The sequence below is a fragment of the Laetiporus sulphureus genome (genome assembly GCF_001632365.1).
Source record: "Laetiporus sulphureus 93-53 unplaced genomic scaffold LAESUscaffold_5, whole genome shotgun sequence".
Classification (NCBI taxonomy): Eukaryota; Fungi; Basidiomycota; class Agaricomycetes; order Polyporales; family Laetiporaceae; genus Laetiporus; species Laetiporus sulphureus.
This window is the reverse complement of record NW_024468514.1, coordinates 833,317-848,752: the sequence shown is the minus strand read 5'-3', so window position 1 is coordinate 848,752 and position 15,436 is coordinate 833,317. Positions and strand designations below refer to the sequence as shown.

Here is a 15,436-nt window from a genome sequence, read left to right as displayed (position 1 = left end):
CATGCGTTGACCTTGGGCCAATTTGGCGGTTTTGTTAGGGTTAGGGTTAGTTTCACAGAAAAACTTGTGCTTAAGTTGAGATTTGGGCCTATCTATGGGGTACTTTGTATATAGAATTTCAATCTCGAGGCGCTAGGAGTAAAATTGCGGCATGTCATGAAGTGGCGTCCCCCACCATAGTATCACAGCATTTGACCTCAGGCTGGCGCACTTGGAGCGCTGAGATAAACCGGTGCAGGCGATCACCGATGAGACGCAGTGATTACAATAAGAATGTTAATGGATCACACTATACTATATTCTGTGGCATTCGACAGGGCACTGCAGCCTGTATTGTGTCAGATGCGCGTCCCGATCGCACGCGAGATCTGAGGCTGTCACTTCTGCGATACTAATCGTATGTCAATTCAGTCGAAAGACGCCGACCAAGATATCCAGATAGTAAGATAATATTCAGGACGAAGGTCGACATCGCCTGCAAGCGAGATTGCGATGTTCGCAATCTGAGATGGCAGGAGAACTTCTCCCGCCATCGACCCTGAAGGTCAGGGTCGGTGGTCGTGCTGCACGTGGTACACACCGCTTTAGGCAGGGTGTGTGACCGTGGTGGCATTCGCGGATTGCTGTTCTCGCTCATGCCACTGACTTTCCACTTCTGTGGTCTGTCCTAGGATTCCGGACCCGAACGCAACAGCAACTCTGCGCAGCTGCTGTGTTGCATTCTCTGGCCCGCTGTGTATATATATGATATATTACTGCTCATTAGTGAGTTGCATCCTTTCATCCACACTCACCTCTGTGAACACAGAAAGCATCCTCAGCGGTATACCGTACACACGAGCCACACCATCTATCACCTATGAGCCAGAGCAAGGAAGAACTTAGTCTCGTCACAGAATTGTCCGCCGAATATCAGGACGATACAGATATGCCACTCCCCTCGCCCTCCGGACCCGCCTTCCCGCAGGAGCTTCTCGACCTCATCATCGATATGGCATGCGATGACAAGCCGACGCTGCGTGCGTGCGCGCTCGCTAGCAGCCAGCTCCTCCCGCGCTGCCAGATGCACCTCCATCGCGTGCTCAAGCTCGGCTCTCTCGCCGCGTGCGAGCACGCCACCGACATCTACCGCAACTCCTTTCTTGTGCGCCACGTCCGCGAAGTGCACGTCTACGACCGCAGTCACCGCGACTCGGACGACCGCGACCAGTCGTGGGTCGACGCTAATGTACCTGCCGTGCTTGCAAAGCTCAAAGCGTCGGTCGTTGAAACGGTGCATATCAACAATATCCAGAATATCCATTGGGCAGCATGCGAGGACGTCCTCTTCCCTTCTGCCACATGCCTTGTTCTGCACCGTACTGAGTTCCAGTCTCCAAAGGAGTTCACCAAGCATTTCAAGCACTTCCCATGTCTCGGCCATTTAGTCGTGAGGGAGTTGTCGTTCACGCAGAAGGTGGGACATCCGTCCATTCTTGGTCCACGTCCCCCTTTGCATACTCTTGAAATCCGTTCCGGCACGTCTCAAGAGTTTATTCTGAATTGGCTTCTATACCAACCTGCGGGTAAGATCCGCATTCGGACTCTGGCATATTCTGTCGAACGATGGCAAATCAAAGCACCCAAAGAAGCACTCAAAGTGCTAGGATCGACGGTGAAAGATCTTACTATTGTCTTTCCTTACGAGTCTCCACATTATCTGCTGAAGGGTACGTAATATTAGCATTCATCCTGAGTCGTCATTGACACGCCACACAGATGATCCTTTGCTCTCCTATCTTAAATCCATACACTCGCTTGCATTCGACTTCGTCACCTTCTACGCCTCCGTGTACGGATCACCATCAATGCCCATGCTTTTGCAGCGGATCACATCGCCACATATTACGCGGCTCAGCTTCCGCTTCTCGCTCGACAGTCAGTACACGGGGTTGGACGACAGCCTCGTTCGCATCGCGCGTATCCGATTGCACGAGACGAATGAACTGCTTGGGCGTCTCGCACCGTTCGCGGGGCTTGCGGCCGTGCGCATTGAGGTGCGCTCGAACGAGTGGACGAAGCTCCTGCGTCTTCGAACGCTCGACGCGTGGATACGGAGCGATGTCGAACAGCATCGCGTTAGGAGCGAGCGGAAGCGCCCCGAGTGGCGGGACGCGATGGCGACGCCGCAATCTGGGTCAGGATCCGGATCACAGGGCGTGGGCGTGGGCGTGGGCAGCTCCACATCCCCAAAGGCGTCTGAATACTGTTGTTCATCTTCGTCTGGCGGGGCCGGAAGCAGTGGCGGAGTTACATCCATCCTGAGTGTGGAGGAAATGTACCGAGAGCATCAGCGCATGAGGAACGAGCTGGAGGGGGAACGGCTCGTCGTGCAGCGGGCGGAGTGCGACTTTTCAAAGGCGGTCGAGACGTGGAAGAAGGCGCGTACGATTTTCGATGCGGCGCTGCCGTATGTGGGCGGCCAGGAGATCCTGACGGTCGAGCCGATGGGGTATGACCCGCCGGAGGAATTGACAATGTATCGGCGGCCGGTGCTGCTCCCTGTGCAGCATGTGATGTATTATGGGTCGAAGGCGTATCACTATCATGACCTTCATATGCGCCCATGAGGGGTAGCTTGTATGTGACGATCCTGCTTCAGTTCTCAGGCTTTGCGGACGATTGATGGATACCCTGTATTGCGTAGTGTCTGCATGAGGACCCTCCCCCCTTTCGTGGATGACTATACATATGCGCTTGTGACTAATTCATTAAAGCTACGTGTAATCAGAGTGACGGGAAATAAAAAACCTCTGCGCCGAAGGGGAGCGCCCCGACCTCGTTGGCCGGTCCGGCCATCGAGGACCGGGGATAGAGCGTTACGCAACGAAGTGTCTGCTCAGCATGATGAAGGACAGTATAACGCGTGATCTCTGAGCTCGATTTAATGGACTGATTGTATGCGCCAGTATTCGTCTTCAATCGCGATATGGGAACATGATAGGTGAGATTATTATGCCGATTGAATACCGGCCGAACAACAGAGCTGGGTGGCACTTATATTGCGTTCAACAAGCCACGCAGCGATTTTGCTATGCAGAGAAACATGTATTGAACGATTTCTTACGCGCATCATGGATCGTGTTCACGCGCGAACCCCTTCAATCTCTGATGAAAACTCACTGATTCCCTTTTTATGGCGATAGATCCCATGATTTTCCTGCAACAGCGACATCCACTTTGTCAGGCCTTGGCCAGCAATTTTGCACGGAATCTCGACACATGCGCTATAGCCTGCGATGGAGTAGTCGCGATGAATGCCTTAAATTGGCCATACATCAGATGTCTGTCGTGCCGCGACTCTTGATTAATTGACTGATGATTCAAGGTGTAACTCGTCCCGCCGGCCGCCACTGCCTGCACGGGCTCCGTTTTCGGCTGGCGCGCCCTGTTACTCACTCATGTGACCGCGTCCGCTCCCCGCGACAAGCAGGACCGCAGGCTTCCCCTGACTCAACGGACACAGCTCTTGTTATCGTGCTAATACTAGTCGTCTAGTAATTTATTCTCCATATATTCTACCAATGTTCTCTTGTTTCTACGTGTTGGGAATGCCCGGAGGGAGCAATCCGAAAGCACCCAGTGAAGTCGTTGTGGCTGGCGCCACATTACGTAATATTTCAAATATGTACTTATATATAAAGTAATCCTAATTAGGGAGCTCGGCATATAAGCCCGAGCTCTCCTTGCCCCACACCATCATCCGCTCGCTCGTCGTTCCGGATACTGGCGAACGCTACACTACGTCGAGCAGTCCTTGTAGTCAATTGCCGCGGCTGCCGTTGTGACCAGTCTTCAAGTTCCCGTCCCTTTAGTGCCGCTATGAAGCTCGGGTTTGGGTCCGCTCGCTTTTTGGAATTTCCATTACCACTAAAATTTAGGCCTCTTCAGAAAGGAGCCTCAATCGGCCAAAAGTCAGCCGGAGTTTTAATGAATAATATGGTGGTCGCTATTGTGATGTTGAACAGTCAGCGCTCAGCATTCACGCACTGAAGCTCTAGTATTTGTGCTGAAAACATCGCGAGTCTTCGTTCTCCACGAACAGCTGCCTTGCATACCAATTCGTCTTCATGTCAAGAAATGATCATGCCGCATCACAGAGAGCAGCCACATGTTTACCTCCAATATCACATTATCAATCATCTCGCTTATCGTTTTTGGAAAAACAACTATGCAATTCACACACCAGATGGTATATCACCATGTAGGCAGTAGCATTCACGCTACAACACGTTGACGTGGTAGCTGTGCGGGCCATTGACACTGCAAATATTTAAACGGCAAGCAAGACGGTCTGCTTCGGTATAGAGACGTTTCTTGGTAAGATGTCGAGTCCTATGACGTGCAGCGAGTTCGTAAATGAGCAGAAACAGTGTAGTATGCAGCATTGTCTGGCACGGAAGGACTGAAACAGCATAAGGATGCAGGGGAGCCGTGAAGGAGTCATGAATTGAATTAAAAGGCAGCCTTGTTCTTTATTCTACCTCAAAAATGAACATCAACTCTAGGATGTAAGAGGCTCGTTCCAGAAAGGAAATAAAAGCGGAGTAGGGCTCTTCTCAGCAGACCTACTGAAGGATATCACAAAGGAGCGGACGTGCCGGTGAGGGAAACAAACCACAAAACCATTGAAAGGATGACCGATTCCATAAAGACGCACACCATGCGCAAAACCCTACGGACACGAACCAATGTGTTACGTTTTACAGCTATCCCATACGCGTGCATGGCAGGACGAACCTCACATGGCATATCCCGCTCCACGCGTTCACCGAGGAACACCCTCGAGCTCCTGCTGGATCTTCGCAGCTTGCACCGCTGCACACTCCATCAGCCACTACCAAGCCACGAGCGCGCAATACACGACTCACCCATCAGCGGCACCGCGTGCGCCAGCGCGGACATCGCTTCGAGGATTTTCTGCAGCCCAGCGAGGTGGCCATCGTGCTCCGCACCGAGCGTGGCGGCTGTTTCTGCTGTTCCTGATGCTGCCGTTGTGTCCCCGCCGCGCAGTAGGGCAGACGTCCAGACCACACGTACGCAGGCAATCTCACCTATCAGCACGCGGCACACCGAGGTCCACAGGATCTGCTTGACATCAGCGCGTGTCCATATCTTCAGATGACAGGGGAGGTGAGGGGAAAGGAAAGGGAGGACGCACAGCAAGTATGGGGTCCGCAAACGCGAGTTGCGCAAGGTCGATGCTGTCGAGTGCGGCGACGGCCGCATGAGCGGCAACGACGTCCTTGCCCTGTGCCGTGCCGCCCTCTGCTTGCTTGAGCGTGCCGTGCACCTGGATCGTCGCGGTCAGTGCGAACGTGTGCGTCAGCAGGAGCTTGCGGGCGTCTTCCTGGGTGGGCGGTGTTCCTATCGGCGGGAGCGAGGCGATGAACTGGTCTATCACGCTGTCTAGGACGAGGGAGTCAGCGATGAACCGCTCTACGTAAACCATCGCTACCTGATGTCAGCAGCGGCGAATGCAGCAGATCAAGGAGGACGCTTACTCGGAGTCCATTGCGAAGCGAGACGTGTGGTCCTCTCGAAGAGCGCGGCGGCTTTGGCGAGCCGAGCGAGCGAAGATACCCCTCCACCGTCTAAAACAATGTCCGCCAAGAACACCTCCGCCGTGCGCGAGCCTTGGACGCCATGAGGTACACCACCCTGTGATCGACACCGTCAGAACGGTTCTTGCAACCGAGTAAGATGGCAAAATCATACATGTTCATATTCCTTTATATCATGCGGCCACGGAGTGTCTACCTGTGCATCATGGGACCCATTAAAATGCGATGGCGAGCCTACGGTGGCTGCCCAGCTCTTGTCGAGGACGAACACGCTCCAGAACGCGTTGATCCGCTCCCCCTCCTCCATGGCGTCCGCTGGCGGGGACAGCTCGACGCCTCGCGTCACCGCCGCCGCGGACACGGGATTAGGCACCGCATGCAGCTTGTTCAAGCGACAGCTCAGTACGAGCGCGACGGCGGCGTTGCAGTGGTAGCGGCCCTCGGGTAGGCGGTCCTCGGCGAAGAAGTAGTGCGCGAGGAGCACCTCGGCCTGGATCGCATGTATGAGATCGTGCGCGGGTGCCTGGGAGAGCGCAGCGGTGACACTGTGGACGGCGCGATGGAGGAAGACGGGCTCATGTGCGCGCAGCGCGGGGTCGCGCGAGAAGTGCGCTCCCCAGAGGCAGACGGTACTGAGGAGTGCTGGCGCGAATGTGAAGGCATGTGGGCCCGTGGCGCGTGCAATGAACCGTGCGGGGTGGAGGAAGAACCCGACCTGGGACGCGTGTGGGAGGAAATGGCCGATGCTAGAGGAGATGAATACGGGCTTCCGCGTCGGCTGCGGCGGGTACGTACAGCATCTGTATGACCTCTGGGGAGGGTTTTGAGCCGAAATTGGGATTCAATGTTTGGACAGAGTGCGCGGGAATCAAAAACGCGGTCGGCGTAGGCTGTCTGCCAGACGAACCCGCAATGGGCATATTTTGGGCCTGACAAGCCGAGACACCTGTTCTGAGTCAACAAATGTTCAATTGAAAGAGGCATTTACTACACTAACTAGACGGTCCAGCTACAGGCGGCGCGGAGCGCGGATCGTAAAGCGTCACAGAGGGCGTGACCATTTCCGGATGCTCAAGCTCATATATGCGCGCCTCGAGGCGAGAAATATTGTCCTCGAGCACCTGCGTCGGACTCGGGGTAGGCCCATCTGTGTACTCACAGTCGGATTCACGGTTTGAGCGGATGCAAGGCCCGCAGATGGGCCGTGCGCCGTCACATTTCTGAGCGAAACGCGTCATAAAGCATGTAGACAACTTGATATGGGACAAGACGTGCGTACGAATTTACGATGACGGCAATTAAGACAGGCAGACCCTCGAGGGGCGCGTCTGGAAGAGGACGGACCCCCATGAGACGTTTGAGTGGATGCCATGGTTTAGCAGAGCGCGATGCGAGGACAGTAGAGAAGACGGACTTGATCGCTTGTGATGACCCTTGCGACGAGCAGGTGCAGATACATTCCCCTGTTTTATATGAGCTGCCGCAGCGGCGCTCGCGGCATCGAGTCGCAGTTTGGCGTCGTCGGAATAGTCAGCATGCTCCGCGATGGGTTATGAAAATCACTTGGGAAGGCAAAGGCGGTTCGTCGGACCCCGACCGTGCGTAAGGATCTGCATGTGGGCGCCTGCGATGCGCAGAGGAGCACGGGCCCGTCCAGTTCATGCAGAGCGGGGTCTCGCCGCTCTAGCCGTCCAACCGCGGGCGTTCCGAGTCGCGGACGCTGGCCCATGGCGCAGTGCAGTGTGGGTTTCGTGTCCCAATATATGGAATTATTCGGAGTAGGGATCCTAGCGCGCATCAACAGGCGCTCTCAGCCACGCTTATGGCAACCTCCTGCCCCTGGGACCGTCCTGTTCGAGTCTCAATCTATTCTAATCTCAGACGTTCTTAACCCTTGCCACCGGAATTCCGGATATCACGGCAAACGCTATGACACGCCGGCCTAGCGAATTGCAACGCAGCAAGTCTGCGATATCTCCACAACTCAAACCCTTGAAATCGATGATGTCAGTGCACTGCTCTTTAACGTCCTGATCAGTAAGTGTAGTTGACTTCGAGTCAGTTTTTGTGCGTCTTGGTGTTCAGTGCAATTTGTCGAGCGCGAGAGATATTCGTCAGCAGTATACTGCTGACAGAAAACCTTCTTGCGATGCGCCTTAGCCTGCTCTGGCCTAGTAAGCAAAACATCGAACTTGCGAGCGCCAAAGGTTCCGCTTCTGGTCATAATATTCAGCGCTGACTGTCCGGTGACCTTAAAGGCTTACAGCACGATAACTCCAACCAAGCACGAGCATGGGGTGGGTTCTCAGTTGAGTTCGGACGAAGCACGACCGGTGATTCTCCCGACTTGTTCCTCCAACAGCTGCTGCGAACACCTCGCGAAAAGGGAGGGGAAGATCGACAAACAGTGCCACAACGCTGAACGCTATGGCCCCACGTCGACGACGGCTGATCACGGACCGACGACATCACTAATCCTCAGAGTCGGCCGTGGGTTCTTCGCCCGTGACTCATATTGCAGTGCGCTATTGATTCGTAGTGCAGAGGGCGCAGTCACAGAGAAACGCGCGGCGTGAAAATGAAACAGGATCGAAGCTCCATGCCGTCTATCAGAATAGAATCCCAAGCCGCACGGACCAGGCGCGCAAGGGGCATGAGGAGGGACTGTAATGCATGGCGCCTTACTTGCTCGTCCAACAATGCTTTCGAAGCCCGATTGCGCGTTCCATGATGCTTGATGTGCATGAGTCCGCGTGCCGCTGGGGTTGGATTTCACCCGGGAGAGATGTGGTTGAGATATTGAGGCGATTCCAGACAGCACATCCTCGCTGCATCTATGAAGACAACATGAAAATGGACGAGCATGTATGAGCGATGCGCGATGATCGATGTTAGCGTGTGCTGAACGAGGGAGGAAATCTGGCAGAAATCGCCACGTGCACAGTGGGGACGCGATCACGTGCGCGCCAGAGTCATAACGCGTGACAGAACGCAACGCGTGACGGGACGCGTTAAGACAAAGCTCCACGGGGCGCCTATTGTGGTTACAAAGTCAACCGGAACACTGTACTAAGTCCGCATGTATTCAGTACCGCAGCAGCTAGTCAATATCGTTGTATCCTAGGGAACATTCTTCCACGAACCAACCTTCCACTCGACGTAAGCGGCACCGCCGGCACCCAAGGATGTCCCTCGGCTTCGCCATGTCACTCGAGTGGTTGAGAGACTATGCTAAGGAGCACAACATGGTGCGTCTATCGGACGTCGCCGCGCTTGACGATATCAGACAGAAGTTTGGCAAACAAGTCCTCTTTGTTCATTCGGTCAAGCATGACTGTCTACGGGGTTGGCTTCTCTTCCTCGCCGTCGCCAGTGGCGACTCGCCACCAACACCCGTCCTGAGTATATCGTGATGGCCACCCCAGAAAGGATTGCCGCTCTCAAAGCCGTGCTAGGAAGGGATGATGAGCCTGAATGGAAGCCTTGCTTTGTCCTATAGGTTCAGCTTCACGTCTCGCGTTTCGAATGTTGGTTGACGAGTTCTGTGCAGAGATATCTGGATGAAAGAAGTATTGTATAGTTATTAGTGACACGGCTTCCCGTGGCATTGATGTTCATGTCTCGGGCCTCACACGGCAAGATTTGTAGAAAACTGCTCCCGCTTCGAGATGCGTATGAGCTCCCCTTGGATTCACTGAATAACCGAATCTGTACTATTACGCTCCTTGTTCATTCTTAGCACAATGAATTGCTCGAGAAAAGAAGCCCTATTCGGATGCCAGTGATGACCCAATCAACCGGGAGGTATTTTTCATTCGAGTGCGGTATGGCTCAAGCAGGCCCCAGAACTGCCATTAGAGGCACCTGATGAAGCTCGAAGTTCAATTCGCTGTAAAATATTACGAGCGAATGTCGGATTCCTTGAATGCGTGCACAGTGAGTCGTGCCTATATGAGAGTGAGAAGGCCTGGCATGCCAGAAAAACAGTAAGAACTTAGAACAGGAGAAACACGTCTACCCTCAACTGGGTTGGCTAGATGCTGTCACGCAGAGCGACATGGTTGGATTACTATATATCTGGGAAGAAATTATCATTGGACACATAAACCGCCAACAATCATTCGAGTCCGAGTCCAAGTGACTGGCCTGTCTAAACAGTTGTAACTCACCAACGCGCTCTGCAAGAGCGGTAGCCTTGCAATCCTCCCCAGCAGTGAAAATAGCCTTTTGTATGTATAAAAGTTCAGGACTTTACAGCTTAAATGAGCCCTGCTTCGCGAGAGTCACACCCGCTGTGAGTTTTGTCCGAGGGAGCCTCGTATAACGCGTCGCGTCACGCGTTATGACACGCGTTCTGTCACGCACGTAATCGCGTCCCCACCGTAGTGGTGGCGATTTCTGCCGGATTTCCTCCCTTGCTCGCCACAACGTTCAAGGTCACTGTGGGGATCGAGACAGATTGGGGTGGAGAGCGACGCGCACGATGAGACCAAACGCAGTATGTGGTGTTGGATGTGGGACAGCCAGACTCCAGTTGCCGCACTGACCCATGCACATCATGCACTGCGCATCATGGAATCGGGCGGCAATCTGGCTTCGAACGCATCGTCGGGCGAGCGAATAAGGCGTCAGACACGTCCTCGTGCTACTTGCGCGCTTGGTCCGTGTAACTCGGGATCCCATTCCGACAGACGACAAGAAGCTTCGATCTTGTTTCATCTTCACGTTTCTATCTGGACTGTGGCCTGCGCACTACGAATCAACAGCGCACTGCAACCGAGTCATGAACAGCCCAACGGCCGGATCCATGAAGCTGGTCGTGCGTCGCACCCTGAGGATTAGTGATATCGGAGTCGGTCTGTGGCCCTCTGCACTACGAATCAATAGTGCACTGCAATAAAGTCATGGGCGAAGAGCCCACGGCCGGATCGTTGAAGCTAGTCAGACGTCGCACCCTGAGGGTTAGTGATGTCGTCGGTCCGTGGCCAGCCGTCGTCGACAATGTGTATGTGGGGCCGTAGCGTTCAGCGTTGTGGCACTGTCTGTCGGATGTTTTTCTTCGTTTTCGCGAGGCGCTCGCGGCGGCTGTTGGAGGAACAAGTCGGGAGAATCACCTGTCGTGCTTCGTTCGAACTCAATTGAGGAGAACACGTTCGTGATGGTCGGAGTCACCGTGCTGTAGCCTGTAAGCCTTTAAAGTCACGGGACCGTCAGCTTGTGAGGGTCATGGCTCGAAGCGGGACTTTCGGTGCTCGCAAGTTTGATGCTTTGCTTACTTGTACAGTGCAGGCTGAGGCGCATCGCATTGAGAAGGTCGTCTGTCAGCAGTATATATACTGCTGACGAATCTCGCGCTTGACAAATTGTACCGAACACCAAGACGGACAAGAACTGACTGGAAGTCAACTGCACTTACTGATCAGGACGCAAAGGCCGTGACATCATCGATCTCGTAAGGTCGACAGGGCTTGAGTTGTGAGAATATTTGTTGCGTTGCAATCAATTACGGGGTGCTCGGTCAAGAAGATCGCCGTGTGGTGTCGGACAGATTCGCGTTCGCAGTGATATCCGGAATTCCGTTGGGAAGAGTTCAGAACGTCTGAGCTGTGCAGCGTTCTGCAGAGATTAGAATATATTCCATGCAGGAGACGCGAAGAGAGGGACGGATCAGGCCGGGCGGGAGGTTGCCATAAGTGGCGGAGCGATCAGGGGTGGCTGAGAGCGCTGATGCGCGCTGGGATCATCCGGCCCCCTCTCCCATTCCGAAATGCAATTCCATATGGTGGGACGCGAAACCCGCACTGCTCTGCGTCCGCGACTCGGAGCACCCGCGATTGGACAGCACTCGCACACTCTGTCATCATGTGGGCGGCGAGACCCGCTCTGCATGAACTGGACTTTGCGCATCGCCATGGCCGACTTGCAGACCCTGACGCACCGTCGGGGTCCGATGAACTGCTTTTCTCTTCGCAAGTCATTTTCGGAACCAACCACGAAGTATGCTGCCTGTTCCGACGATGCAAACTGCGACTCGACACCGCGAGCGCCGCTGCCGCAGCTCATATAAACAGATGAATGTACCTGTACCTGCTCGTCGCAAGGTTGTCACAAGTGATCAAGTCCGTCTCCTCTATCGTCCTTGCATCGCACTCTGCTAAACCATGCCATCCACTCAAAGGTCTCCTGGGGGATCCTCCTCCGGACGCGCCCCTCGCGGTTCTGCCTGTCTCAACTGCCGTCGTCGTAAATTCGTACGTACCTCTTGTCCCACATCCTTTCTTGCATGTTTTATGACGTGCATCGCGCGCAGAAATGTGACGGCGCACGGCCCATCTGCGGACCCTGCATCCGCTCAAACTGCGAATTCGACTGTGAATATACGGATGGGCCCACTCGGAGCCCGACGCAGGTGCTCGAGGACAATATTTCTCGCCTCGAGGCGCGCATATACGAGCTCGAGCATCCGGAAATTGTTACGCCCTCTGTGACACTTTACGATCCGCGGTCTCCGCCGCCTGTACCTGGACCGTCCAGTTAGTGTAGTGAATGCCTCATTCGATTGAACATTCGTGTTGACTCAGAACAGGTGTTACGGCCCATCAGGTTCCAAATATGCCCATTGCGGGTCCGTCTGGTGGACAGCCCATGCTAGCCGCATTCTTCGCTCCCCCGCAGTCTGTTCCCACTCTGGCCCCCAATTTCGGCTCAGAGCCCTCCCCCGAGGTTATAAAGATGCTGTAGGTATCCGCTGAACCGAAATAAGAAACCATACTCACCCCGTCCAGCATCGGCCATTTCCTCCCACGCGCGTCCCAGATCGGGTTCTTCCTCCACCCCGCGAGGTTCATCGCATGCGCCACCGACCCACATGCCTTCGCACTCGCACCAGCACTCTTCGGCGCCGTCTGCCTTTGGGGAGCGCGCTTCTCGCGTGACCCGGCGGTTCGCGCACACGAGCCCTTCTTCCTTCAGCGCGCCGTCCACAGCGTCGCCGCGGCGCTCGCTCATCCTCCCACACACACGCTCGTGCACGCGATCCAGGCGGAGGTGCTCCTCGCGAACTACTTCTTCACCGCGAATCGCCTGCTCGAGGGCCGCTACCACTGCAATGCTGCCGTCGCGCTCGTCCTGAGCTGCCGTTTGAATAAGTTGCGTGCGGTGCCGGACCCTCCCGCGGCGGCGGTGACGCGAGGCGTCGAGCTGCCCCCGCCAGCGGACGCCGTGGAGGAGGGGGAGCGGATCAACGCGTTCTGGAGCGTGTTCGTACTCGACAAGAGCTGGGCGGTCGTCGTTGGCTCGCCGTCGCATTTTGATGGGCCCCCTGGTGCACAGGTGGACACGCCGTGGCCACTCGATATAGAGAAATATGAACATGTATGATTTTGCCATCTTGGTCGGTTGCAAAAAAAAACGTTCTGACGGTGTCGATCACAGGGCGGTATACCTCCTGGCGTTCAAGGATCGCGCACGGCGGAGGCGTTCTTGGCGGAGGTTGTTCCAGACGGTGGAAGTGTCTCTTCGCTTGCCCGACTGGCCAAAGGTGCTGCGCTTTTTGAGCGCGCCACGCGCCTCGCCTCGCAATGGACTCCAGGTAGGCCTCTTCGATGATCTGCTGCATTTGCCGCTGCTGACGGCAGACACCAGCAATGGTCTACATAGAGCAATTCGCTGTTGATTTCTTCTTTTTAGACAGCGTGATAGACCAGTTTGTCGCCTCGCTCCCGCCGATAGAAGCAGCGCCCACGCAGGCCGACGCGCGCACTCTCCTGCTGACGCACACGTTCGCGCTGGCCGCGACGATCCGGGTGCATGGCACGCTCAAGCAAGCGGAGGGCGGCACGGCCCAGGACAGGGACGTCGCTGCCGCACATGCGGCCGCCGCCGCACTAGACAGCATCGATCTTGCGCAGCTCGCGTTTGCGGACCCGATCCTCGCTGTGCGTCCTCCCTTCCCCCCTCCCCCTCCTTCGTCGTCCAAAAACATGGACATGCGCTGACGCCAGGCAGATCCTGTGGACCTCGGTGTGCCGCGCGCTCATAGGTGAGATTGCCCGCGTACGCGTGCTCTGGACGTCTGCCTTACTGCGCGACGGGGACACAACGGCAGCATCAGAAACAGCAGAAACAGCCGCCGCACTGGGGGCGGCGCACGATGGCCACCTCTCCGCGCTGCAGAAAGTTCTCGACGCGATGGCCGTGCTGGCATCTGCGGCGCCACTGATGGGTGAGTCGTGCTTCCGCGCTCGTATGGCTTGGTGGTGGCTCATGTGGTGTGCAGCGGTGCAAGCTGCGAAGATCCGGCAGGAATTCGAGGGCGCCCCGCCGTGAACGCGTGGAGTGGAATATGCCACGTACGCTTGTGGGGTAGCTGTGCGAGTTAACAGGTCGGTTCGTCTTCATAGCTTTTCGCGTATAGTGTGCGCATCTTCATGGTTTTGGTCGTCATTTCAATCGTTTTGCGGTCTCACCGGCATGTCCTCCCCTTCATCCTTCCCTTTAATGTGTCTGCTTAGAAGAGTCTTTCTCTCCCTTTTAATTTCCTTCCAGGCGCACATCCCAGAGTTCACCTCCGTCATTTTTTAATAAAAATAGAACGAAGCTATTAATTAATTCTAATCTGACCCCACTAGTTACTTCATTCCTGCTCTGCACCGGTATGCTATTTTGGCACTTCTGCGCCAAAGATTCCTGCATGCTAGGCCGTTCCTACTCATCTACGATCTAGCTGCCAGTCATAAGACTCGAGACTTTTCAAAAAAAAAAACGTCTCCATGCCTAAGCAGACCGTCTTGCCGTCTGCTTCATTGCCAATCGACTACTGCCTGCGCGGTAATCTATCATCTGGGTGCGTGAGCTGCATAGCTGTGTTGTCACAAACAGTAATTGAGGAGAATGATGATGTGCTGTTGGAGGTAAGCGTGTGTCTGCCCTCTGTGATGCGGTATGAGCATGTCTTTACGTGAAGACTAATTGATATGCACGACAGGTGTTCGCGGAAAATGAGGACTTGCGATGTTTTTGGCAGTACGAATACCAGGGCGTTGCGTGAATGCTGATTGTTCGACTTGCAGAGCGACCACCAAATAATTAACGGATTCCAATCCCAGCTTCAAAGCACTGAAGGGACGAGAAGGATAGTGGTGGCAGCCGCCGGGGCAGCTGCAGCACTGATTGACTGGCGAGCACCTGTTGCAAGTGATCATTAAAAGAAATGTCCACCGTCGACGTGTCCGTAGTGAACACAATCTCAATGCCTGTACAAGAATGAGTGCATAGGTATGCGACGCTACAGAGCACTGGGTAGCGGGTGCTGGACCAATTCCAACTGACCAATTTGGCTATTTCGCTACTGTTGTCACGTGAACACGTGACGCATTTGTTGCAAATTACATAATCTACAACTTATGTAACACATGCTCATGCCACCTTTGCCTTCTCTTTCATCCCCTGTCCTATCATCTTTCATTTACACTTCTCTTCCACATTAGCTACACTTTCATATTGACGACGGTTGTTCTCTGACATGGATCTTGAACCGCAACCACCATCTGTGTCGGCAAGTGCCCGGGGGTCATCCCCTGCGCCCTCTGCATCTCTTGATGATTTTTCTGACCTGACCCCCTCTCTTACACTGGCAATACGCCAGGCTCTCCGACCTTGGTCGGCTCAGGGTCCCGCTGATTTACTCGTGGACCTCGACTCTGTCATCGACGCAGTTTTTGCGGTACAGAAGGCCACCCGACGAGTGTTAGTGCTGGCGGCTGGGCGCTGCAAGCACACGCACCTTCCTCCTCTAATGTCCGAACACCTCAAATCAGCCCTCAAACTTTTCA

The 15,436-nt window shown here is 54.8% G+C and overlaps 4 protein-coding genes across 4 annotated transcripts; 3 read left to right on the top strand and 1 right to left on the bottom strand.

Moving 5' to 3' along the window:
* Positions 1–644: 644 nt before the first annotated feature.
* On the top strand, positions 645–2,803 carry LAESUDRAFT_810084 (uncharacterized protein). Its single transcript, XM_040914184.1, has 2 exons — positions 645–1,709; positions 1,759–2,803. The coding sequence occupies exons 1-2, from the start codon at positions 860–862 to the stop codon at positions 2,607–2,609; spliced, it is 1,701 nt and encodes a 566-aa protein (XP_040768184.1). The 5' UTR covers positions 645–859; the 3' UTR covers positions 2,610–2,803.
* A 1,811-nt stretch (positions 2,804–4,614) lies between these two features.
* Positions 4,615–6,874, bottom strand: LAESUDRAFT_425502 (uncharacterized protein). The gene is made up of 8 exons (XM_040902409.1): positions 6,601–6,874; positions 6,399–6,549; positions 5,758–6,349; positions 5,544–5,700; positions 5,201–5,493; positions 4,911–5,127; positions 4,780–4,857; positions 4,615–4,714 (listed from the first exon to the last, which is right to left on the bottom strand). The coding sequence occupies exons 1-7, from the start codon at positions 6,839–6,841 to the stop codon at positions 4,808–4,810; spliced, it is 1,701 nt and encodes a 566-aa protein (XP_040768183.1). The 5' UTR covers positions 6,842–6,874; the 3' UTR covers positions 4,615–4,714; positions 4,780–4,807.
* A 1,902-nt stretch (positions 6,875–8,776) lies between these two features.
* LAESUDRAFT_721795 (uncharacterized protein) lies at positions 8,777–9,363 on the top strand (the record flags this gene model as incomplete). Its single annotated transcript, XM_040908075.1, is given in 4 exon segments — positions 8,777–8,969; positions 8,984–9,102; positions 9,154–9,161; positions 9,177–9,363. Coding segments are annotated over 2 exon segments (312 nt in total), but the record flags the coding sequence as incomplete, so codon positions are not given.
* A 2,401-nt stretch (positions 9,364–11,764) lies between these two features.
* Positions 11,765–13,931, top strand: LAESUDRAFT_755949 (uncharacterized protein; the record flags this gene model as incomplete). The annotated part of the gene is made up of 8 exons (XM_040912105.1): positions 11,765–11,854; positions 11,914–12,136; positions 12,190–12,340; positions 12,389–12,977; positions 13,038–13,194; positions 13,248–13,540; positions 13,611–13,827; positions 13,882–13,931. 8 exons carry the CDS (start codon positions 11,765–11,767, stop codon positions 13,929–13,931), a joined length of 1,770 nt encoding a protein of 589 aa, XP_040768181.1.
* Positions 13,932–15,436: the final 1,505 nt, after the last annotated feature.

Excerpts from the sequence above, each read along its gene's own strand:
- LAESUDRAFT_810084 (XM_040914184.1), top strand. The coding sequence starts at position 860 with ATGAGCCAGAGCAAGGAAGAACTTAGTCTCGTCACAGAATTGTCCGCC. Across the intron at positions 1,710-1,758 it reads TCCACATTATCTGCTGAAGG|ATGATCCTTTGCTCTCCTAT; the intron begins GTACGTAATATT and ends CACGCCACACAG.
- LAESUDRAFT_425502 (XM_040902409.1), bottom strand. The coding sequence starts at position 6,841 with ATGACGCGTTTCGCTCAGAAATGTGACGGCGCACGGCCCATCTGCGGG. Across the intron at positions 5,494-5,543 it reads CGCTTCGCAATGGACTCCGA|CGATGGTTTACGTAGAGCGG; the intron begins GTAAGCGTCCTC and ends GACATCAGGTAG. Across the intron at positions 5,128-5,200 it reads TTGCGGACCCCATACTTGCT|ATCCTGTGGACCTCGGTGTG; the intron begins GTGCGTCCTCCC and ends GATGTCAAGCAG.